Raw genomic sequence first — 26,084 nt, forward strand, 5'->3', positions numbered from 1 at the left:
GGGTCTTCTCTCTGGGTACTCACAGAGCAGCTGACTCCAGGGCTGTACGAGCCAAGGAGCTCAGAATGCTCCAGTATGAAAACCAGCTGCAGAAGTCACCAAACCAGAACCTCTGTTGCTTAGCTCAGGGGGATTGAGGGAAGGATTTCAAGTGCTTGGAAGCAGAGATCCAGACTTTACTAACGCTGGGTACATTAAAACATAACTAATGAATTTCAGAGTGCGTGTGGGATCTTTCTTACAAATCATATGCAAGGTATGAGTGTAGGGCTGCTTTGGGAAGATGGTAGGAGGATTTTGTAAACGATCAGGTAAGTGACAAAACAGAATTCTGCAAATTGCATGTGAAATTGTGTGTGAAATTGTGTATGAAATTGTCAGAATATTGTGGTTTAAGCCAATACTGCTTTTTCTGATTACTTTGTTTTCTCTCACAGTGCTATCACAGCAACTCATGCTGAACCAGATGTGTCAGACACACAAAGCCAAGCAGAAAAAAATCTTCTCCTGCTATCTCGAATTCAGACAGCTGAGTCTAATTTGGTTCTGTTAATTCATGGGGTGGCCTCTTCTTTCAGGCTGCAGTGGACCAAGGTGATGCAACATGGGGAAATCAGTCTACAGCAAATTCTGGACAGCTACTGATGCTCAAATGCTGTGTTACAGCTTTCAGGATGAGATCTCTTTTGCCATGATCTTATTCTGAATCAATGTTTATTTCAAGAGAAGTATCTGAAATCGTTGCTGATTACTTCATTAGTTGGTGAGGGAGCTGAGAAGGGTGGTGCTTGGGAGGGGACAGAATTAGTGCAGCACTTCTCCTTCCAAAATCCCTGTTATGAAAAGGATTGAGGGAAGGAAGGACTGATTTCACCATACCCTTCTTCACAGTAGGACTTCTGCAAGCTTTGATAGAATATTTTAGAGACCAAGATGCCTTGCATGTGGCCACTCAGGATGAGGTCACGCATCACCTGGTTCAGCTGCAAAACCTCATGTTTCCTCTCTAGAGCATGAGGTGAACAGCTGCATTTTTTATATAAAAATGCACACATGGTTTTGTTCAACTCCAAGGTATCTAAAGCAGCTGGTTCCCAGCATAAGTTCATACAATCACAGAATGGCTTGGGTAGGAAGGAACCTCAGGGATCATCCAGTTCCAGTCCCCTGCCACAGACAAGATTGTCACTCAGTGCCAGCCAGGGCCCCATGTGACCTGGCCTTAAATGCCTCCAGGAATGGCGCTTCTGCAGCTTCTCTGGGCATGAATCTGAGTCCATTTGGGGATTCAGCCCTCCAAGTCATGGTTCTGATACATAGAAGTATGTGCCAGGGTGCAGTGTGCTTAGAGCCATACACATGCTCAAGCCAAACACATATCCGAGTGCTTGGCCTCACCAGGGCACCAAAACCAAGTCCTTGAAGAGCTAAGAAAAGCCTGGTAATAAACAGAAGCTCTTGCTACACCCTGTAGAGCCAGCAGTAACTTTCTGTAAAAAGCCTGAAAACTGAGCATGAGGGTGGTGACAATCTGGTGACACATAGTGACTAATGACCAATAAAGCAGTTAGGGGAAGGCATGGTTCCCAGAGGATGGGGCTATTATTATCTCGTACGTGTTCAGCCTTATATTAGTCATAGGACAGAGATAGGCTTCTCCCTCCCCATGACCCTTCAAAATTAATTAAAACAAACAAATCTGAAAGGAAACACAGAGTTCCAAAACAGCCATGTCAGTCTGTGAAGTATTCTGTCTTATTTAGGGGAGAAGAAAGTTATCTTCTGAATGGAAAGTACTCATCCAAATATTCATTTGATTCATTTCTCCATGATTCATTTCTCTAGCTGAGCGCTAAGAGCATCTCCTGGAGAAGTTTGAATCCTGTCTCAGCAGCACATTTTATGTACTGCTCATAGCTCAACCTACGTCCGTTGGAGTGGATTCAAAGGGTATTCAGTTACTTGGTGGTCATCCTGTATTTTCAGAAGCAATGGAAAGACGTAATAATATAATTTTCAGAGCAGAAAATTGAACCTAGCAAGAGCCATCCGTCTGACAGGATGAGAAACAGTGACTTAAATCAGAGCTCCCAACTTGCGGTCTTTCAAACTTGGTCTTATTCCTGTAAGAAAAAAGCGTATCCAAATCTTGCAGCCCTTCACTAATGGACTAGATGACTTTTAAAGGTCCCTTCCAGCTCAAATGATTCTATGAATGTTGAGAAATGTTGGGAAAATGTTGAGATTTTAAAAAATAAAATAAAAAATTGACATGAAAACATGAAATTATCCCAGATGTCCTGTGAACTTCCCAAAGATTGGAAGCATTCAGAAAGCTAACAACTAACCCAAGGGAGAGAGTACGGATATGACAATCCCTTTTGGAGAGATGTTGCTTTCCTTTGCAGACCCTGCGCAGCTCCATGGCGCAAGGTGCTGTAGAAACCCTTCATTTGCCAGATCCGTTTTCCAAACTAAGAGTCATTGTGACAAAGGAAAACCATAATTTTTATCTGCTTCACTGATCAAAGGGGAGTTTCTGTTCTGGCATGATTCACTTTCACATGTAAGATCAGACATATATACATACTGAATTCTCAAACTTGTAGAAATAAACTGGGCTCCAAACTGTGCCCTGAAAGGGAAACAAATCTAATCATTTGGACTGACCTATTAGATATAACAGTCCACATTTAGTGCAGACACATGTCCCTTCACACATCTGAAAGATAGGTGTACTGAATGTGAGGTCAACTTGGAAATATGTAAAAGAACTTCCACAAGAACTGAAAATATTTCAGTTATTTGAGGCAAAAGCATAAGGGCTAAAATGGGGCAGGAACGCAATTAATAGTTTTTGAAGGTGCAGTGTGCTCATTGTTCAATGATTTACTAATAGATTTATGGCAGAGAGTAGATTTTCATGAGCTCAGCTATTTCAGGCAGTGAATGGTTCTGTTGGTATTCTTCTGTATCACAGACAAATAAATACTGAACTAATTTTATCTAACATTTCTGCTTGTTCCCTAGTCGGTCAATTAACTCCTTTAGTGGAAAATTCACTTTGCTTTTTTTTTTATTTCAACAAAAATATTGTTTCCCTTCTGAATCTCGATTGCTACGATCACTAGATAGATAAATGAAAGTGAAGGAAAGTAAGAGCTGCAGCTCTCCTGGGAGCACCACATGTCTGGCAAGGCATTGTGCACAGTGCTCGAGGACAACCATATCTAGAAGAAATTCTTCCAGCATCCCTCCAGCAGAGCTGGGAGTCAAACTGCATTCCCATCTCCTGGAAATCATCATGTTTCCCCATATTTCCATAGCAGATCAGAGTAAGCTGGCCACAGCAGCTTTCTGCTGGATTGAATTTAGTGCCTTTTTAAAATGCAATTCTGAGCTGGTAGGAGGAATTTTTTGGGAAAGTTTCCAAACGATGCCAGATGCCAGGCAATCATGGCCCGGCAGGAAGACATAGAAGAGCTGAACCAGAGCTCTGCACGGCTCTGGGGAAAGCTTCAAGGGCACAGCTCAGCATGGCAGCTCCTCTGCATCAGCACAGCGTGTTGGGAGCCTCTCAGCTCTTCCATGGCACTGTGCTTCATGGCACCCCAAGGCACTCCTGGGCCTATTCCCAGTTGTGCAGGAGCACAGCACAGTGGTTGTTTGTGGGCACTGGCGTAGGGAAGGAGCAATCTGGGCAACCATTGGTTTTCAGGGGATGCAAGGAAATGCAATGCCAGGCATGTGCACCTTAGGGGCGGGCTCCATCCCATGCCGCAGAGTTGGGGTGTCAGGCAGCTTCTTTGAGGCAGAAGGGCTGCCAACCATGGAAGAGGAACTTGGACTCCCTGCATTATTGCCACCTTTTCTGTGTCAGAGCAAGGCAGCCCCTCTCTACCTTCCCGCTGGCTGACAGCTCCATTGTAGAGTTGGTATCAGATCAATGCGTGGTTGAAGACTGGAGATGAAAGACTAGAGAAGTGGAGCAAGGGCCTCAGCTCAAAGAGATTTAATGGGATCTGAGCTGCTCAGCAGATTCATAAATGAGCTGGGGAAGGGAGTGGATGTGAAGGTGGCAAAGCTTTGTAAGTCTTTTTCTATTTTTTTTCTGTGGAAGCTGAGCCTGACTGTGAAATTGCCAAAGAATCTCAGGACACCGGGTGCCTGAGAGATCAAATAGAAAGGCAGAAATCAGTGTTGGTAAATGCAGTGCGGAGTATTTCAGGATAAAAAGCATCTTCAGTTATATGTTTTGAGACGGTGGGCTCTAAGTTAGCTATGGCTCTTCAGGGAAGAAATGTGGGGCTCAGTGTGGACAGCTGCCTCATACTGCTGGCTCCTTGCTCAACGGTCATCAGAAAAAATAATCAGTTAAGACTTTTTAAGAAACAGACTGGGAAACAACTTTAAGCCACTGTGTGCATATGTGTTCAGAGCTCAACCATTGCAGTCTGTCCTATTTAGCCCTTCATGAAACTAGAAAGCATAAGGAGAAAGGCAACAAGGAAGTTTTAATGAAAGTATTGGCCCTTTGTGAAGAGAGATGAAAAAGACTGAGACTTTCAGCTTGAAGAAAAGAATAACCAGGGGAGGAAATCTCGTAGAGGTCTGTAATGAGTAGCAAAGAAAAAGTGAACGAGAATGGACAATTGTAACATAGCAGTAAATGGGAGCCCAATTCATGGTGAAAATGAAAAGCTCTTTCAAAATGAATTGCTCTTTCACACAAGTCATTATATTGTGGAACCAATTGCCATGGGACATGGGAGGAACCAGAAGTATAAACAGGTATGATTTTCGTTTATAGAGATGAGAAGTAGGCTTTGAATAAGTATTAGATATCTCAGCTTAGGTTTGCCTTCTGGGTATGTCTGGGTGCTGCTGGAATGCAAGCTGAGAGGGCAGAACTGTGGAAAGATCATTTTACACCTCCACATCATCTTGTCTTTGTGCACGTAGCCTTTCCCTGATCAACCGTTGGATACTAAGTTCAAGGGAACCTAAATATCCATTCCAATGGATATTTCTGCTTCCCAAAATGCTGGGAGAGGGGCACTTGTTTTCTCAATCTAATGCGTGAAGGGTTTGTGGGTCTCAATATAACTGTGTCTGGGGACGCAGGATGGAGGTGCTGCTTTGACCGAGGGCATGGCTGGTGCTTTAGAGGGGACAGCTTTAATCCAAAAAAAGACAAAGGAGAGGATCTGGGCACACAGAGAGCAGCTTGTCCAGGACTTAACTATAGATGTTTTAGGCTACTGACAGATGTCCCTGCATGAAGTACTGAATATCCATGAGGTAGTGAATCCTGGCCATCTGATTGTTGGCATTTCAGAATAAAATAAAATAACATAGAAAATTTCACAAAAAGTCTAAGTGTACTGATTTGAAAATAAGACAAAATAACAACAAACCACTCATATGTCATCCTGACTGAAGCAACACATATGTCCTCGTCCTTCCATTTGGTGCTTGCCCACTGACAAGGACCCTGTGGCGCTTTGAAGCCCAGGCTGCTATCAGCCACATTGTGTGCCACTAATTTGGTTGTGAATATTTCCTTGAATAATAGAAAAATTGAGGCTGGAAGGGACCTAAATTTCCCAAAATCCCTGAGTGTGTGCAAAAGCCCTACTTGGAACTGGGGACACCTTAGGCTTCCAATGAACACTGCAGCGAGGTGTCTCCTTCTGAAGAGTAAAATTAAATATAAATACATCCAGTGCCAGGCTTCCCACTGATGCTTAACTCTGACTGTCACATAGAACAAACAAAAGACCAAAGGGACCTCCATCCCTTCGGTCACCTTCAGGTTAACTGAAATCTGTCACCTGCAGGAACCCTCTCCCTGTGCTCAGCTTTTCCACCCCACTGCTGCCATCGTCACGAGTCACTGATGAACCTTTTGGACTGTGAACAAGTGCTCAACCTCAGAATATCTCAGGCACTTTCATTTTATGTCTGCTTCATGTAATGTCAACATAATAGGAGAACCAGAACGCATTACGGTCTACATTTTTCAGCGTAATTTTAGGAAATGCAGCAAACAGCATTGACAGCACTATTAAAACACATGTAATAATGTCACAAGCATCTCTCTGTAGGCTGGAACATCCTCCCCTTGTGTTCTAAACTGACTTTCAAACTCTGAACGCTCAGATTAGCACTATGCCATGCTTTTTTTCACCCTATCTTGAATTTATAGGAAATGCAACCTACTGAAGAGCAGAAGTCAAATTGCAAGCAGCATGATAACATGCACTGCTGTTGCTTAACTGTTAGTTAAGGGTTAGATTGCATGCATCAGTCCTTCTGGACGTACTCTACTTTGTTCCCCTCTTCTCACTGGTAGCTCATCTTTCACAAAGAGGCAGCTTGCTGTGGAGTACTCACTTTTCAGAAGCCAAGCAGCTTGCCAGCCAATGCTCTTTCTGCATAAAACCTGTGACTACATTTCACTGCACAAGCACAGGCACCCACTGAGCTCCCTTTGGGCTATAAACCGTTAAAGGAAGCAGTTTAACAGCAGCAAATCCACCAGCTGCATATGTCTTGAGGCACAGACGGCAGACAAACAAATAGACATATTGGTATCACTGTACAACACAATTTGCTTACCAGATTGAGGACTGTCAAATATTTCCACTGCCCACCGTAAAGGAACACTTCAGATGGCCGTTCTTCTGTTCTTAGTTGTGTGAGTGAATAGAGGACGAAAAAATACCAGGCAAGAACAAGGCAATGGTAAGCTGCGAGAGTAGAGATTTCCATGCTTTAGCAAAAAGCGAGTGGTAATCAGTCTGAAAGCAGCTTTTCTTTTAAGGCCCTCGGTGGCTGTGCATGGAGGCAGCAGGGAGGGAGGGATTGCCGCCTCTGAGCAGACTCGGGCCCCTGTGCCACTTAATCACGTTGGTAGGAACATTCACAATGCTGTGAACCTTGCTTCTGTTTTTCCCCTTTTTACTGCAAAGAGAGGCTGGAGGGGGACGGGGCGAGAGGAAGAATAGGCTTACTCCCTGGATTTAAATGCCTTGCTCAAGATTAGCAAAGATTAGTTGCAGAGTTACATAAGTTTTTTGATGGTTGGTTGTTTTGTTTGTTTTTTTTTAATGTGAAAGTCTGGGGGGAGCTTTGCTACTGATCTTGTGTAACTGACTGTGGTGCAAACAAGTGAGTGAAAACAGACATTCTGCTCGCTTGTAGCTCCAGGTATAGGCACATCTCTGATTCATTTTGAGCAGCCTTTGTGACTGCCTTCCCTTGTGCCAAAGGGAAACACAGTGCTCAGTGAAAGAGAAACTGAATTGTTAATAGGCTGGGGAGGTGGGAGGGAAGCCGAGAGGATTAGTAGGCAAAGGTTCTCTGAGTTGAAAAACACCGAGCGTTGACATTTTTTATGGGAAAAAGCTGGAGCCCTTCACATAGGAAACCCGGGAGGGGATGGAGCATGGGGGTAGGTGACAGTGCCAGAGCAGCACAGAGCTCCTCACCCACCTGCTCCCCTAGCACTGCCATCCAGAGCACCTCTTCCACTGTGTGACCAGCTGAGGTAAAGGAGAGCAGGACTGGCACTCACACCGTGGACACGGAGTGAAGATCTCACGGAAATGCTCATTTTTTCGTCCTCTCCCACCTTGCCAAAGTGCCCTGATTAGCACTGGACCTGACACTTCCTATCTGGGCCCCCACAATCGCAGTGCTGCCTGCAGTAATTGCCACCTGGGTATTTTTCCACGCTCGAGCCCTGCAGGATGTGGCAATGAGGAGCTCCTCTCGTCACTGCAAAGGCTTTCCTTGGGCAGGGCTTGGCTTTGGCCAAGCACATTGCATAAAATGAAGTCTTTTTGCATTTCCAATTGTCCTAGAGGGAGCGTTGAGCAATCTGCTGTGTTTTGAATTGGTTTATTTTTTCTCTTGGATTTATTTTTCCCCTCTGATACTGGACATAAGACTCCACGTGGGTTGATTTGCTACGAGCTCAGGCAGTGATTTGCATGTATGTTGGGAAATAGTCCTTTCAGTAAGACTTCATTGACCTCTCCCCTGGTTTGGACTACCCACATCCCGATACCCTAAGCATTCCAGCCCAAATGAGATATTTCTGACTTGTTTAGACGTAGATATAGATGTTTTTGTGGTTGTTTGAGGTTGGAGAAGAAAACCAGAAAAAAAATAGTGAAGGAAAAAAAAAGGAATATGTTTTTGGACAGACAAGGCCATTGGCCTTTTCCAAGGAAATCCAGCAGAGAACACTTCACAGTTGCCTTCACAGACAGTCTGATGAGAGGCAGTGTGGGATGAGAGGTAAAGACCTCAATTTGCATCCCTCGGGTTGGATATTGGTACAGAAATTATTCTCTGAACAGCGGTGATGCACTGGCAGTTTCCCCAGGGAGGTGGTGGAGTCACTGTCCCTGGAGGTGTCCAAGAAATGTGTGGATATGGCACTGAGGGATGTGGTTAGCAAGCATGGTGGGGGCAGGTTAGCGATAATTTCAGTGGTCTTTTCCAACCTTAATGGTTTTATGATTCATGAGCTTCTTCCTCTGCAGCTCATTAAGACATATTAAGACTCATCCCTGCAACAAAAGGCAGGAGTAGAATGGGAGTATGGCATGGAGTATGGCCCTTTTTATTATTGATTTGCATATCAAAGGCACCTGGCATTCAGCACTTCACAAGTTATCTTCACACCAGTCTTTTTGATGGATTTGCTACAGTGCAACTTTAAAAACAGGAAGGCGGCTGCTTTTGCTCAGCAGGTTCCTGAATTCATGCAAATAAATGTAAATGTATGCAAAATGGCAAGGTATGTTTTTCTTTTCTGGAAGATCGTGGCCGGTAGGGCTGAGAAAGTGTCAAGTATGGTGACAGTTTTTTGATGTGGACACCTGTCCCACAGACTGAGACCATCTGCTTTGTTTTCCCATCTACAAGAAGCAGGATACGCATCCTTCAGCCTAGCTACAGAATGCAGAAAAATCGCAAAGGAAGGATGAGTGCCAGGTACGTCTGAAGCCTCACACACCGTGATTCACAGAGTCTTCTTGTGCTGCCAGTGCAATGCAGGGAGGAAATACACTGGAAAAGCAGTAAGCAGTACATTATGCCTTCTGCCCATTGGGATAAACATCTATTCAAAGTTCAGTGGAACAGAAGATTCAACCCCAAACTTTTTTTGTTTGTTTGGTTGGTTGGTTGGTTTTTTTTGCAAGAGTTGAAGATGAAGAAGAAAGAGGGGGCACATCAGGATGCAGACATATCTAGTACTGCTGCAGAGCAGACAGGATCGGCAGAGGATATCCTATTATCCATCTGCTTGATCCCACATCCCAGCTCACGTGTGCAGCTGAACTACATGAATGTATTAATGCTCCCAGCATGCTGCAGGGGCTCATCTAGTTTGAGCAGTGATAGCTGAGTTTTTGCTGAAGGAAACTGGGGGCTCCCACTTGGTGCAATAATGTGGTTAAACTAAAGGACAGTGATGACTAACCAGAGCTGTGAAACACCTTACATATGCAAAATGTCCTCTGCTCATATTCTTTTCTAGGGGAGAGAGTTAACCAGCTTACCTGGTTTTGCTGTGAAATGGCCTTCAATCACTCATTAGAAACTTTACTCAGAGGCACCAGCACAGGACGCTCAGAGAAGATGTCGGTGCCCCTTCCTTGGAGGCATTCAAGGCCAGGTTGGATGGGGCTCTGGGCAGCCTGGTCTGCTGGGTGGCTGCCCTGCCCATAGCACAGGTTTGGAACTGGGTGGGCTTTAAGGTCTCTTCCTACACAAACCATTCTGTGATGCTATGATTTGGCTATGAGTTGGCACAGTACCTCCAGGCTCCCAAGCACTCCTCTTATTAAGCATGTTGTTACCATGGAGTGCATGCTTCACACCTCAGCCTGTCTGTAAAGAGAGCAAAAAAGGGGGCGATGAGCCCTCATCCCCATGATGTGTTTGTGTGATTATGTACTCAAATGGGCTGCAAGGTGTAACGCACAGAAAAGGCCCCATGCCTTGAAAGCTGCCTCTGTTGATAGAAACAAACATTCCTGCTTTCTCGTGGGCTAGCAATTGGTGAGGTGACTTTCTTATTATACTTTACACTGGCAAGTTTTGCTTTCTACCAGAGATTCCTCCACTGATGGCAAAATGAGGCTAAGCAGGAAATTGCCAGCAGGTGGATGGCACTAAGGGCAGATGGGAGGGAAGGACTCAAAGCCAAGGAAGCCACACAGGAAAGGTTTTGGGGATGTGAAAGCCAAGCTGGGTCTTTGTGCCTAGCTTCTTTCCTAGGCATGCTCTAAGAATCTGTGAGTGATGTGAAAATGGAACTTGGTCCTGTCAGAGGGATTTTATTGGGTGAACAAAGCATGAAGAGTGAGGTAAGTGCAGTTTTTCTTCTAATTTTCTGCTGCTTGTTTTTGTCCTTAATGCAATTCTGTTATCCTAGGCTTGAATGTCATAAATTGTTCATTGTTAATTTATTGCTGTCATACGCTGGCTTGTGTTGAGGATGCATCCCCTAAAGCAGGACCCATAGCTGCCCTTCTGTGGCATCTTCTGTATCTTATGTGAGCGTTTCCAGAGCTAATAGAGCATATCTCAGCTGTGTTCTGGTAGCTGTTGGTGTTGTAGGGGTTTGTGCAAAGACACACCATCTGATGAATGTTAGCCAAGAAAGCTTTTTAGCATGTAGAAGTAGTCTGCCTGAGCTTTATATCCTTGGGGACGTTTGTAATAATGGTTACAGAAACAATTCTGTAACTGTTCTGACATTCAAAATGAAGCATAATTGACAAAATTGCAAGCCTGGTGTAGTTTTGCTCCAAGCATCCTCGAATCCTGAGGCAAGCTCCTGGAAATCATGTGGTTAGTGTAAGTCATGAGACTTAATTCTTTCTGATTTTATTTGTCTTAGGCTTTAGTAGCTTCTAGGGGTCTGAGTTTTCCAGCTCTTCCTCACAGCTGTGCAAGTGACAAATGTAAAGATGCTCTAACTGCTAATCTGGGCTGAGGGCTTTGCCTTATTGCATGGCAGTGATAGCTGCAACCAATAAAAAACAAATACCCTGAGACCCTGTTTGCTCTCCAAATTTTAATGCTACAACTGCTACTTGCTGCTCATGGAAAGAACAGTTTAACTGTTGAAAGACGTCATGCATCCTTCTGCATGGGCCTCTCATCCTCACCTTCTGTGAGATTTTATTCATATGGATGTTTAAGGCCAAGACAGGAAGTGATTTCTCTCATCTTCATAGGCTTCTTCTGAATGGTTCTTTTAAAACTTGTTCTATGTTGTCAAAGTTCAGAGGGGTTTTCAGTCCTGTGGTGACAAGTGGTGTGCTGGCAGAAGCTGGATGCAGCGGGTGGCCCTATTTGTGTCTGTGCTACAATTTCAGTCTGTGCAATACAGTGAGTTTTAAACTGGCGTTTAAACTGTGCATTTATTCACGCTGCTCAATAAATGTCACTGTGATACAGAAACAACTCTTCCTGCGTAACAATAACTAACTTGACACCTGTGATAGCATTAAATGAATGAAAATTATGACATTACAGTGAAATATTTCCAGCAAAGATAAGAAGGGAGAACTGGCTTCAACAGACAGGGAGAAGAAGGCTGAGGTACTCTGTGAGTTCTTTGCCTTGGTCTTCACTAGCAGCCAGGCTTCCCACGTCTCTTGTGTTTCAGAACCATTAGGTAGGAGTTAGGGGATTAAAATCTCTTCTGCTTTAAGGCCAAGTGCAAGGTGTTGCACTCGAGTTGGGGCAATCCCAGATATGAATACAGACTGGGAGAAGCAGCCCTCCAGAGAAGAACCTGGGGATCCTGGTGGATGAAAAGCTGGATATAAGCCAGCAGTGTGTGCTTGCAACCCAGGAGGCCAGCAGTATCCTGGGCTGCATCAAAAGATGCATGGCCAGCAGGGAGAGGGAGGCGGTCATTCCCCTCTGCTCTGCCCTTGTGAGGCCCAATGTGGTGAACTTCATCCAGACCTGGGGCACCCAGCACAAGAAAGATGTGGAGCTCTTGCAGCAGGTCTAGAGGAGGCTCACAAAGGTGATCAGAGGACTGGAACACCTCTCCTTTGAAGACAAACTGAGGGAGTTGGGTCTGTTAGCACAGAGGGGAGAAGGCTCTGGAGAGTGACTGAGGTGACAGTGAGAGTGCATTATCTCCTTCCTCAGTCTTGCACTCTGATTGCAAGCTTAGGGAAGGAGGGAACAGCTGAGCTTACCTCTTTCTGTCCACACCTGCCTGCTGATTGCACTGCATCACGGTCCTGTGGATTGAGTCAGGGCAGAGGGGGCATCTCAAAGAGCACCTTGCTATTGCTGCTTATAAGGCAGGCTGTTGCTATTAACTTCTTAAGGTTATTTCACATAGGAATGGACTTGATTTTGGGAAAAGGAGAGAAAACAAACAAATATATTTTTTTCCGTCCTTACTGACAAAGTCTACCTTAACGTTGTTGTTGTTGCTGCTGGCTTTGTTAGATGGAGCACACTGGCATGCTTCTTTTCCTTATGGCTATTTTCAGGGCTGAGTAAAAGCGCCTCCAGCTTTTTCAACACTTCACTTGGCTATTGGTAGATAATCAGATTTACCTGTGAGGAATCTGAGCTTGGGATAGGCCATTTGCTACAAAACTCTTGTAACTGATACGATCCTTTTTGCAGTCCTCTGAAAACATGGTTCATAAATGTTTCATTACTTTTGAGGGACCTGAGATTTCTTGGTATGTGTGCTTCAGGTTCCTCATGATATCTGAGGTTGTCCATAGATCTTTGTCTCCTGGACAGCTGCTGGGGGGCAGTGGTGTTTGCTGTTGGCTTCCTGGCTCATATACTTAAAATTTTCTTGTGTTCTTCCTTCCTGAAAGTGGGGGTGGAGGAGAAATCAAGAAACCTGCCCCTGCCAAATTCAAGATGTTGGTTATCAGCCCTTTCTACTGTTTACCATTCATGCAGCTGAAAGCTTCCTGTATTTGGCAGTGAGTTTGAGTTCATCTGCAGCCTGCAGGACAGAGCTTCCTCCTTGTTCTCTACGGAAGCTTTCTTCTGTTGTTTGAGTTTAGACTTGGGAGTGATCCATAGCAGTGCTTTCTGCTTGCACATTGTGAAGCCCTTTAAAAAGGGAAAGCATTGTGACTCCTGCTGTGAAGGGAACCTGAGCTCCTGGACAAATTGCTCAGAGGTTCTGATCCCAAAGTAATAGGTGGAAATTGCTGAAAAGATGATGGTTTTGAGTTGTCTTTTCTTGCCAGACCATGCCCTGCTGTAGTGGCACTGCCTATATTCACATGGGTGAGTGCTGCAGGTGATTTTGAGTGTCTTACTGGTGATGACCACGGCAGGTGACCAAGGCATGGGGTAAACAGGCAACGAATTGAAGAGCACCCAGACCTTGAGGAGACTGTTGCTGGGTACCCTTAACACCAGCCTCGTGTGAGCCTAGCTGGGATTTGGCTGAGGCTGAAGCTGGGCAGTGCCAGCTCCCACAGAGAGGAGTGCTGGTGCCACCTAATGAAACACCAGTGCCACTTCTCTCTATGCCCTGGGCTGCCAAGAGGAAATATTGGCTTCTGCGTCATTAGTGACAGCCTCATGGTGCTGAACGAGCCTTTGATCCCTTCCTGCCTTGCAAAACTGCATAGTGGGTGGTAAATTAATCCCTGGAGTTCAGCCCAGCATGTGTACAGAAAGCACAGTGGAAAACGTAGGCGGTGTGCACTGATACTCAAAGCCAGAAGCTTGCCTGTGCTCTTGGGCTCCGGTTGGCATGGTTCCCCTGGCTTTGGTGGCAGAAGCTCTCCTGTGCAGGTGTTCACAAGCATGTCCTCCTCTCTGGAGGAGTAACGTTATCAGTGTGGAGCAATGTTATCAAAAAAGCTGAGCTGGGTGATGTTAAAATTCCAGAACTGTTTCTTGCTCAGAACTCAACTCTGTGGCTCGCCAGTGTCTCCACAACGCTCGTTGTGATGCTGGACTTGCAGAAGCCAATCCAGCACCTCCAGCTTGCAGAGGTACAGTAACAGCCCTCATCAGCAAGCCTGGTGCAGTTGGAAGCAGCAGGCAAACTCTGAGAACACAAGCCCTTCTTTAGGGCTGAACGTGTACAGCCCACAGAAAATGAGATACCCTGATTACTTATTTGTACTTTGTTCCAGTTATATGGTGGGGAAAAAAGTCAAACACTGTGAGAATGTGGAGAAAATAGATGTAAGCAAGCTCTACTCTGTTTCAGTAGTGCAATGACCTGTGCATTTTGATGGTTTTGGGGATTGCTGTTGCAGATCTGGCTTGCCACTTCAGTTTGTGGGACACATGCAGACTTTTAAAAACGTATTTGAAGTGTATTTCTGCAGTGAAGGCTAAAAAAAGCCTTCCATTCTAATTGGTCTCACTTAATCCACCTTCAGTTTGTGAGCTTCAGTGGTTAGCTTTGCATTTAGGCCATGGAGAGAAGTTTAGCAGGCAAAAAAAAGATGAAGGCATGGAATGAAAAATATCCTACAATCTACAGGAAGAAAGTATGCAGATGAAAATAGACAGCAAGAAATGGAAAGGAGAGCACACAGCTTTCAGGAAGCTGGAGTATGATTCTTCCAGCTGTCCTGCTTTTCAAATGTAGCAGCTGATCTGTGCAAGCAGGTAGCTGTCAGCAGCAGCAGTTATGAGTGCCTTGTTGCCTTTGGGTGCTCTCTTCCTAAAGGAGGGCATGTGGTGAACGCTGCTGGTTTAGAATCAAGGACTGGTTTGGTGAAGTAGAGAGGGGGATTCTGTCTCTTGGAATCCCTGTATTTAAATACATGTATGTATATAGATGTGTTGTTTTGTCCACCTGCTGATGAGCCTTCCCTGGGTTATTTCACTTAGAACAGAGCAGCTCTATGGTGGAGGAAGGAGATTCTCTGAATTGTACTTTGGTATGACACCCTGCTGTTGGACTCTTCTGGCTCAGAGGTTGCATTTAACTTGCAGTTTGCTTATTTTTTGATTGCAGCACCGACTAAAGCAGAATGAATGGAAATGTTGAGTAAGTCCAACATATCTCCAGCGTGCTGCTTAGTACCTGTGTTATGTAACTGGTAGGTCTTCAGTGAAAATCACAAAGCATCAGCAGTGCAGACTTTGTCAAAAAGTTGTGGGAAATCATTAGCAGGCATCTTTTCTTCTTGCCTTGTTCATTTTCCAGCCAGTTAGGTTTTTAGGGGTAGGAGAAGTAGTTTCCAATGGTGGCTATCTGCTGTGAACAAGCGGAGAGGCACAGTGCAGCATGTTGAGATTTGAGTGAAGCACTGGGGAAAGGGATCTGGGCTTCTTGGGGGTACAATATGTTATAAAGTACTGCTGTGCGAGTCACTATTGTTGTCCTATTACCTCCCGTCCTTTCCCCAAATCAGGCTGTCCTACCAGCTGCCAAGAGGACTCTTGCTCTGCATTAATGCATTTATTCCTCCTTCCTCAGTCACTGCAGTTGGCAGTTGCCACTCAATGGCAATCTCATGACTCTCCTCCTTGCTCAACTGTTGAGGTGAAATAGTAGTTAAGGGGGGTAATCAGGCTCTTCCTCTGTTTTCATAGGGATCACTCTGTTATCCCTAATGAATGAGGCTTTGTTCCCTCAAGGTAATCCTGTCTCTCCTTGCTTCTGGTGGAATCTTTCACTCAAGACAAACCTGTTTGTTTTTTTTCTTTTTTCCCCAGATGTGGGGAAGTGGGGGAAAAGCAGATGATAGGCATGCTTTTTCACATTGATTTCGTCTGAGTTTTGGTAAGCCTTGCTTGGAAGCTGCTCAAAGCTTGTTGGCCTGACATGTTTGTTTTGGAGAGGATGTTCCTTATTAAGTTAGTGGTGGTTACATGCAATGTAAGTTTTTAAAGTGGGTCAGCTACCCAGAGGTCCCAGAGGATGATATGTTTTTACAAAGAGGATGCTGGAGTGGGTGAAGTGTCATGAGGAGGTGAACGACACAAATCTTTGCTTCAGAGACAGTAACAACCATCTGACCTCTTTCTGCTTTAACTTTCAGCCCTCCTTGAGCACCTGCTGGGCTTCCCTCCTAGAGTTGAGGGCACCTGAAGCCTGGTGCAGGTCATGCTGCTCACTTCCTTCCCCATCTCTTGGGACTTTTAGGTTGGGGATGCTAGTTATGATGGTGTCAGGCTACAAGGCATATGGAGAGGAGCTGTATCTGGAGGTGCTGTGACACTAGGGTTGATCCTTGCAGAAAGAGGAAGAGCACGGAGTTCCCCAGTGAGAATGACTAAATGCGTCACTTTATGCCAACATCAGAAATGCAGGGTGTGTACTTTCCCCTCCCCCTTTCACTTCTCTATTTTTATTTAGAGCAAAGGAGAATCCCCAGACCCCATAAAAATTAAAAAAAAAAAAAAAAAAGTTTGCATCTGTTTCATTTTCACACATATGTCATGATGTCACCTCCATCCCTGGAGGTGTTCAAGGCCAGATTGGATGGGGCCCTGGGCAGTCTGGTCTAGCATTAAATGGGGAGGTTGGTGGCCCTGCATGTAGCAGGGGAGGTTGGAGATTCGTGATCCTTGAGGTCCCTTCCAACCTGGGCCATTCTGTGATTTGGGGATTCCTGTGGTTCTGCAATGGCCGTTCTTGAGTGTGCACAACTGAGGGAAGCCAGAGGCGACTGGGACCGCTCAGCACGAGGATTTGGTTTCACGGAGCAAGGCCCTCCTCGGGGCTTTGTCTTCCACTCCCCGGGGTGCTTAGAAGGGGCTGGTGCCTGCAGAGGTTGCTGCTCTTGTGCAACAGCTGCAAATCATCTCCTAAACCCATCCCCAGCCAACACTGAGCACGGCTTTATTTTGCTTCCCTGAGTATTGTGAGGTGCTCAGCAGCCCCAGGGGTTGCAGTGCTCCAGGGCTGCCCTATAGGTGAGCCCATCCAGGGCTGGGGATGCTCACAGCTGTTGAGGACAATTTGTCTTTAGAGACAAGACGTCCTTGGGAATACAGCAGAAAAACAAACTACTCTTCTTTCTTTTTTTTTTTTCTTTTTCTTTTTTTTTCCCCTCCTGCTTAGCAGTCCCCTGGTGCTTCGCCCTCCCTCGCGATGCTCCCACAGCTCCTCTGCCAGCATCTCCCTCCCGGCCGCAGCCTGCGATTACCGCCGTCGCTCCCCAGGGATGCCCGTGTTTAGCACTGTGCCACCAGGGACACCCCACGTGGCACCAAGCAGCACAGCCTGCATCAGCCTGCAGATGCGAGGCACTTCACTGTGCTTATATACACGTACGCCTATAGGAAGGAGATGATTTAGCTGCATAAACTCTCATTAACAGCAATGAGATCGCAAGGCTGACAGCTCCAGGAAGCTGTTTGATAGCTTGCTCCTGACGTGCGGATTTTGAAGCCCGTGGTCATACCTGGCGATTAGCTTTTCAGCAGTAATCTGCTGCCATGAAAACAGAGCCTTTCAGTGGCTTGCGTGAAAAGGCTCCTGAATGAGTGCCGTGATTCAGGGCCAAAAATAATACATCTCCCTTAAACAATGCCAGCTCTGTGGTCCAGGCTGACAAAAGCCAGTTAAATTTAAAGGGACCCTGTTAGAACAGGCCTAAAAATAACTCCAGCCAGCTGTGTTTTGGTGAGTGGGTGCATGCTCACATGGTGCTGTCCTTCCACTCTGCCAATTTTGTTTTTTGTTGTTGTTCTTTTTCTTGCCTGACTTTGTCTCGCTCTTCTCATGAAGCAAACGCAGGCTTTGTATATCTGTAAGTACGTTCCTTTTTCCTTGTCCTCCTCCTGGACAAGTGAAATAAAATACATACAGGGTGTGCATGTATGGAGTACAGCTGCTTGAAGAGCAGAAGCAGAAGAGCTTCAGTTGGTTTCCCCCTCTGAAGCAGAAATCTGAGCAGATCTGTGTTTCTCAGCATCGTTTGCCAACTAATTTTCTCAAGTCCCCTTTCCTGTTTTTGGAGCAGTATAACAACTGCTGGAGAATCCCTTGTGAGGCCATGATAGGAGACATCATCCATCTCCCCAGAGGCAGCTGCTGTGTTTGCTCATCCCTCTCCCACGTACCCACCAATATTGCTGGGGATGTTACTCTGAATGGTTCCTGCTTATTTGGAATAACATACCCAAATTGCACAATTACAGACAGAGATAATAACAAAAATGGCCCAAGCATTCCCTTCCCACTCTTTTTCTTGTGGGTAGAGATAGGGATTGCAACACTGAAAAGTGAAGCAGAGATTGTTTTGAAGAGAGAACACCAATGCTGTTCAAGCACAAGGAAACCATAAAATATGATCAGGTGTCTTCTTAGAATTGACAGTGTTCACTTCCTAATGTTATTTCCAAAAGAAATCATGAGTGAATGCTGACATCTTGGTATGTCTTTGATACGCTTTGATTTTGCTGGAATGCCATTTTCCATTTTCTCATGCTCTCCCCAGGGTGGTTTACCTACAGCGGATGCTTTCAGCATCAGCAGGATCTGATGTGCATTTTGCTGTATCAATACAATGCGGTTGGCTACAAATTTGGCTAGTGATAGGATATTTAAACTGCGACTTGCAATTCCGCAGGTTTCTTTTCCAGAGCATTCTTCCTTGGCTTTGGGTTTACAAATACTTCAGAGGACAGCAGTGTTCAAGGGTGAAGAGGGTATCTGCCACCAGGGAAAACAAAGAGGATGGAGACTATCAGATAGTCTCAGATATTCCTGCAGGCTTGCACTGGTTGGAGGTATAACAAGCAAGAAACCCTTCATTTTGATCTCATTACTGGCACTGAAATGACAATGGATTTCAAAAGGCTTTTCATCTGAAGAAACAGAGAGGGCATCTTCAAGATATTCTACAGAAAATAGTTAAATGGAAGACCCCAAGTCTGTAGGTTTGTTTTTTGTTTGCATTCATTGATCTGATCTTAGACAAGGCAGACCAAAAAAAGTTCACTTCAGAACACTTGGACTTTCCGTGTCAGCAAATTGTCCACAGCTCATCAGCATGGATTCATTACTTGTCTGAAGAACCAGAAGTCAGAGCAAGTGTTGCAGAAAAATTTTGTAAAAAATAGATTCCCATTTCTGCAAGAAGCTACTGGAGTACATCCACCTTTTCTGTTTACTTTCTGCAAATTGACTTACTGGTGAGAGTGCTGTGGATTTTTTTTTAAAGGCAAATGTCGCACGGTAGTCCCCAAAAAGCAAATTTTGAATTAGTAATAAACATTAGCATTTTTTTTCCCCAAAAACTGAAGTTGATCATTCAAATACAGCAGGACTGCTTGATTTGTGTTCAATCAGGACTAATCAGCACAGTCTGAATTTTGAATGTTAAATGCTTATGGAGTCTGCTCATAACTGATCTACATGATAAATTATGCAGACAGTTACACGTTTAATTATTTCAACAATGTCTATCCAAAGGTTGGTATCTGCTGGTGGACAGTGCCCAAGTGAGGCGGATGTGAAGGAATACAGAGAGTAATTTCCTATGAATAATTTACTCATTTCTGAGCTTGATTCTGAGGTTTACAGTTCTTAGCTTTTCTACAATGCCTGTTGCTGTACGTTCACGAGGGAGCCTTCTCTCATTGAAAAGTTCTGGGTGTGCCTTGGGGGGAAGCATCACTGCTGAGATGTGATACAGGTCATGTATGGTGCTGCCTGTGAAACAAGATGCCTCTTGAATGTGTGGTGCTCCCATCTGGCTGTTGATGCCATTCCCCTCTTGTTTACGGGTGGTGGTTGTTTTGCCAGCCTGTGCCCCTCTGTGGGGTGGCATTGTGCAGAAAGGAACTTCTTGTCTTTGGTACCAACATATCACAGCCCAAACTCTATGGGAGCATGATCTAACTTGAAAAACACAAATTTGGACTTCCTGATGAATTTTATAGGGTTAAGGAAAAGAGTAATATTGTGTCTTGGGCTTGGATTGCTTACACGATAGGCTGCGTAGCTAATTAAGACTGTCTTATTTTGGCACAATTTGTATCTGCAGAAAGAGCCTCAAAACAACCTGACACAGCAATCAAATGTATGTGGTAGGAATGATAACGTATACAAGGTTTTTGCCAAAATGTTAATTTGAAGTAGATTTTATCAAACTGAATTTCACCCAAGGTTTTCATTAAGGATAAATCCTAAAAACAGATTAAATAAATAAATCCCAACAAACCAGAAATCCCTTTGTAGAGGGACCCTGGGCTCTCCCGTTGCTGTCATTATCATCTTCCTGTGACCTTCTGAACAATGAGAGTTCTCTGACACAGTCATCTTCATCGATTGGAATGCATTTCTGATTTGCCACAAATTAGGCAGTGATAGGAAAAGAGTTGCAGAAAATGCCTTTTTTTTTTTTTTTTTTTTTTTTTTTTTTTTTTAAGAAGTTTCATTAAGAAGTCAGCAGCTGTTTCTCATCCACAGCTCTGTCCCTTCCCTGCTTCTGCCTTTGCAACTAAATCCCACCAGTGAAACTGAACCATAAATAAAGATGAAATTAGCTTGGTTATCCAATTTGAGAAAGGTGCAAGAAATGAAAAGTATATCACAAGTCAAAGGGATCGTGCTTACTATTTTTTCTTTATTAATAGGGTTTTCAGTCATCAGACAGAGCAAGTACATTTATTTGGGGCTGTTAAACTTGTACTGTATTTTCAATGAAGAATTAAGTATGGGGCAAACAAAGGTGTAACACAAGGCAAGATCACCTAGGAAGTTCACACATGGCTTTGCCTCCCTCAGTGATGGGCCTCTCTGCTGGAGGTGAGAACAGAGGGCTTCTGATCTGCAAGAGGAATATTCCATTTCACTTTCTTCAGTCAAAACTCACCCATACCACAGTGCAGCTCACTGTGATGCGCTTCTTCAGAAAGTCTCCTCCAGGAAATTAGAGGTTTCATTCTCAGTCTGTTGAAGCCTGTAGAGATCTCTCCTCATTATTTCAGCTAGTGCTGGAACAGGGGCATAAGTGATCCTGACAGGAAAATGAAAATGTTCTGGGGAATCCACAATAGCTTTCAAAAAGTACATTGCTGTGTATATGGTGAAGATGCCTTGCTAGATGAAGGAAAATTGTACTGAAGTTAATATGCTTTAACTTATAGAGGAAAAAAAAAAAAAAAGAATAATTAAAAAAAAAAATCCCACCACCAGGGAAGTTGGCTAGTTGACTAGATAACAGAAATATCCCAAACTCCACAAGTGTATGACAGCAAGTATGCACCAACAGCTTGAAAGAATCTCTAAATACTGGAGATTAGGGAGAGGTCTATTCAGGAAACCCTGTGTTTTAACTCTTTCTTAACTTAATTCACTACAATGAATTGTATTTTCCCCAAGGGAAGAGTAGAAAGGTAGATGAAGTGAAACTGGCTTAGTTGTTCCTCTGCCCCGAAAAACATTAATATGACCCATGCAAAATGCTCAGTTCACCACCCCTGTTGCTCTTTGTGATGGGATAAGGTGAACAGAAAGTTGGCTGTGCAGTTCTTGGGCATAACAGAAGAGAAGGACCCTTCAGACTTGATAATCCTGTTTCAAGGCCCAGTGCTACTGGCAAGGTGTGGGATATGTGCAGACATCAGAACATAAAAGAAAAAGGGAAGAAGAGAAAGAATTCCATTAAACTTGAAGATTTGTTGCTCACTTGTATAGTGAAACACATGGTGGTTGTTCTGTGAGAGAATATCACCAATCACCTAGACAGTACCTGTAGACAAGACTTATTTGATCTTCCCTTATACAGTGGACCTATCCGTTACCTATGGGATTTGTTTCCTCTCAGGAGGATGGCTTGGGTAAAACAAGGCACTTTGTGCATTTACACGATGAAATAAATGCTTCTAAGGTCGTAATCTCCATCGCTGGAGATATTCAGAAGCTGTTTAGGTGTGGACCTGAGCAGATGGCTCTAAGTCACCCCATTTGAATGAAGTGTTGAACCTCAAGAGATCTCTTCCAATCTCAGCTATTTCCAGTGGGTATTGTTCTTGGTGATGCATAGCAGTAGGACAAGGAGTAATAGCCTAAATCTTGAACACAGAAAGCTGTGTACTACCATGCAGATGAACCTCTTTATGGTAAGGTTGATGGAGCCCTGGAACAGGTTGCCCAGAGAGGTTGTGGAGTTTCCTTCTATGGAGATATTCAAGACCCATCTGGATGCCTACCTGTGCAATCTGTTGCAGGGAACGTGCTTTAGCAGGGGGTTGGACTTAATGATCTCTTGAAGTCCCTCCCAATCCCTGTGATTCAAGATGATACAAGTAAATAAATAAATAAATAAATAAATTATTGCCCTGTTACTGCCATCCTGCCTGACTGAGCTTGGAGCCAGGAGCCTGTCTGAAGGTTTGTTCATACTGCTTAACAGCTAGCTCTGTTTTGGACATCTGCTGGAACTGTCCAAGATGTGCTGCTCTTATTATCCATAATGCAGTACCTGTGTCAGGGCTGGGGTTCATTCCTGGTCCCCTCTTGGTAGTGCTGACATAGCCAGTTGCCAGTCTTGATGAGAGAGAATAATAATGAGATGAAGAATGGCGGAGCCTTTTCAACACTTCAGGGCAATGAAAAGTGAACTCTTCAGGCCATGCTGCAGTAATTGTGTGTGCTTCCTCTATTGATAAATGTCTCCATAGTTCTGGCTGCAACTTCTCATAATAGCAAATATCAGGGGGAAAAGATAAAATATGTCTAGCAGAACAACTAGACTAGCAATAATACCCCCCAGACATGCCTTTTCCAACCCAAACCTTGGAACACAAAATGGAAAAACATGCCAGAATCTACTTCATTCCTTTTAAAGCTGTCCTTTATCTACAATTTCACCCACTCTGAAGCAAATGCAGTAAGAAGGAATTTGACTGTTTATTTTTTCTCAAATTTAGGTACTGTCCATCTAGATTTCCTCTAATGCTTCCAATGCAGACTGTGTTAGAGGAACATATGGTGTGAGCCTGCTTGTACCAGACATGAGCAATGAGCAAGGAAGGCAACTGATGGGTGCCTGATGGCAGTGTCGTCTTCAGTGTCTGTGGTGCTGCACCAATTGGTGAAAGCCAGGGAGGCAGTGGGGTAAGCTTGAAGAGAGTACAGGGCAGGTGCTTTGCTTTGGTCATCCACAGACTACCTGAAATAAATGTTCCGAATCTGAGGTGAAAAGCTGAAACTCTACTAAAAGCAGAGAGTTCTTGGTTCTCACTTTTGTAGAGATGTTTACCCAGAAGTCCAGAATTGCAGCATCCCAAGTTCTTCTGTAGCTCTGTTTATGATCCATTGCCTCCTCCTTAAAAAATAAAATAAAGCTGTCTCTTAAGGACAGTGGGAGCTCAGTGGCATCTTTTGTGTGGTGGTTTTTTTGTTGGTTTTTTTTTTTTGCTGGTGAAGTATGAGATGTGGCAACAAGGAACAGTGCAGTACAGTGACTTAGCGGGAAGGGAGATACTGTAATTTGGCATCTTGCATGGCACACAAGCAGTAGTTTCAGATATGCTTTTCCACATGGATGAATGTCAGCATTGCTAGCAAGTTTTTCTTCTCCAATTCTAATCAGCCCTGTAGCAAAGACACAAAACTGTATTCATAAGTGCCTATATATATATATATAAGGGTGGCAAACGGTGGAACTGAAGGCTTGAAAATGGAATTCAAAGGACCAATCATCCTTGTGATTGTTCTTGTTATGAAACGGTCTTATGATGATACCTATATTTTACAGAAAGGGAGATGTGCTTCTTCTCAGGCTGCCAGAGGAAGCTGTTCTGTCTCTGTTTCATTTTTCCTGGTAATGAAATGTGGAGTTTTTCACCTGACAGATCAATAGCCTTTCAACATCTTATTTTTTTTACTTTTTTTTTTCCCCGTGCTTCCTAAATGAATGTCTGTTATTTGGAAGCATACCAGAAAAAAAGAGAAAATGACTACAGAAAAATTTGAAGCAGAATCTTACATTTAAGCAACTGTAATGCAAGAAAAAGGGATGAAATGCTATTTTTTTTTTTCCTTCTTTGTGGTGAATGAGGCTGTTACTGCATAATGCCTTTGATTGGTAGATGTTGGGTCCTTTTTTGATGACAGACAATCAACCAGAATCAGCGTCTTCACTAGCATGATCTGCACCTGGCATTTCAAAAACTTTTAATGTAGCTATCCCCAACTTTTGCTGGGTGCCTGGCAATGATTGCTTTGAGTAGGCTGGATTGGTCTTGCTCTTGTTTCCAGCCAGGCAACTAGATGTACTCAAAGTTATCCCAATAAAGCTTAAGTATGGCCAAGACAACAGGATTTGCCTGTCTGCAAAGCAAAGATGCTTAAAAGCGTTCCTACGTTGCTGCTGTGGAGATTCCTGGGAAATTAAAGTTTTGCCTTTATAAAAAGTAGGAAAAGAATCTGTGGGCAGACCGTCCACCAGTGCACCTATCTTCTTTTCCAATTACTTCTGAGGAATCAGGACAGCAGCAGATCTTGCTTGTCTCTAGTGGATCCCAGAGCCATGAAGAAGAGTAGGCTGAAGAGAAGTAGTGGGTATGGGCTTCTCAAACCTCTGGTGGATTAGAGAACCCAAAAGGGAGGCAGTGTAAGGAGCAGTAGTTTTCAGCAGGCTCTAGGCCACTGGGGGTATTTAAGACTCACAGGCAAGATTTTGGCACTCCACTGAAGTTTGTATTTCCAATCTCAGCTACATTTTACAGTGGCCTTTGTCCCGGATGAATGTTGCCTTTTATTCAGGACAAGTTGTCTTTTCAGCAATGTTTAAATGTATTTTTAATGTGAATTATCATGTATGGTACAGCTTCTGAAACAGAAAGGGAGGCTTTGAGAAAGCTTTTTGCTGGCAGTAAATTAGATTCAAGTTTCTGTGATAAGCTGTAATAGCTCTTCAGAGCAGATGTGTTTTATCAATTTAAGAACACAGACTCAGAAAACATGTACTGAGTTTAGAGTTTCAAAAATGTATTTTCATGTTAGTGTGTACACAGTCAGCAATAAATTTACAGAAGCTATTACTTTCAGTTAAACATGATGCAGCTTGCAGTGCACCTATTACTTACATATTGGGTGTTGGAGGAGCTTTTCAAGCTACATGTTGCTTCCTACAGTGAAGCCGGGTGCTGGATGAAATGATGGGCTACCAGCCTAGGTTTGGCCAAAGGAAAAAACACCCTACAAGGCAGATAATCCACATGCTGTTGTATAGACCCATAGCACACAGGAGAAGCATCCCACAGTTATGTCAGTGATCCAGTTCCCTGACATGGGGGCTGCTTGGCTACTGCTTCACGTGGCAAGGGACACATCACTGACATCTCCTCCTCCTCCCAAATGTTGCTCTCAGCCCTTGGGGAGGACGTGGTGCAAGCTGCCAGCTTGGGCTGTGCTAAACTCCCAGCAGTGCCCTCTCATTGCAGCACTGCCCATGCACTCCCTCTGCTCAGGGGGATGGCCCTGCATGGTGGTACAACAGATGTCAGCTAGATTGTACAGCCCTGTGATGGCGATCCACAAGAGAATCAATATGGTCCCCATCTCATAGGTGCTTTTGTGGCAAATCACTGTTGAGTTTTATAGAGGAAAGAGGTCCAGATTTTCTGGGTGTTGTATGGGTAGGAATGGAATAAAGTCCTTTCCACTGCCTGGCCATCTACTTCTGTTTTGCAACAGCACCAGTCTGTAAACGAGGCACTTTTACTCACCCCAGCTATAAGAATTGATGAGCACTGCCAACCAACACTTCTAAGATCTTTTTCCTAGGAAGAGCATAACTCAGAGCAGGCTGCTCATTTCTGCACAAATGTCTGTTTTTCAACCAGGCTGTGAAAATAGTCAACAGAATTTTCATGACATTTCCACCAGAAAAAGCAGTCAAATGAGGGAAGGTTTTGCAAAGCAGTAGGTTGATTTCTTCACTGCTGTAGAACACAGAGTGCCCATATATTGAGAAAAAGGCCTTGAATGGGACCTTTCCAATACTGCCCATGTTACTTCTGTGCATGGAACTTTTTCCAGTCCTACCGATAAACTGGCTTGCTAGGATTAGAGAATTAAGAGGCTAGGAAAGAGGCTACTTGAAATTTATTTCTTT

At 44.2% G+C, this 26,084-nt stretch overlaps 1 protein-coding gene across 1 annotated transcript in view; it reads right to left on the reverse strand.

The window, feature by feature from the left end:
• LOC125691419 (androgen dependent TFPI regulating protein) overlaps window positions 1–7,016 on the reverse strand; it is a 29,446-nt gene extending 22,430 nt beyond the window's left edge. Inside the window, exon 1 of the mRNA XM_048940772.1 lies at window positions 6,622–7,016. Coding sequence (XP_048796729.1) covers window positions 6,622–6,774 — 153 coding nt within the window. The 5' untranslated portion in view covers window positions 6,775–7,016. The remainder of the gene's footprint in view (window positions 1–6,621) is intronic.
• Between the last annotated feature and the right edge of the window lie 19,068 nt (window positions 7,017–26,084).

Source organism: Lagopus muta, chromosome 3 (genome assembly GCF_023343835.1).
Source record: "Lagopus muta isolate bLagMut1 chromosome 3, bLagMut1 primary, whole genome shotgun sequence".
In the NCBI taxonomy this organism is placed as follows: domain Eukaryota; kingdom Metazoa; phylum Chordata; class Aves; order Galliformes; family Phasianidae; genus Lagopus; species Lagopus muta.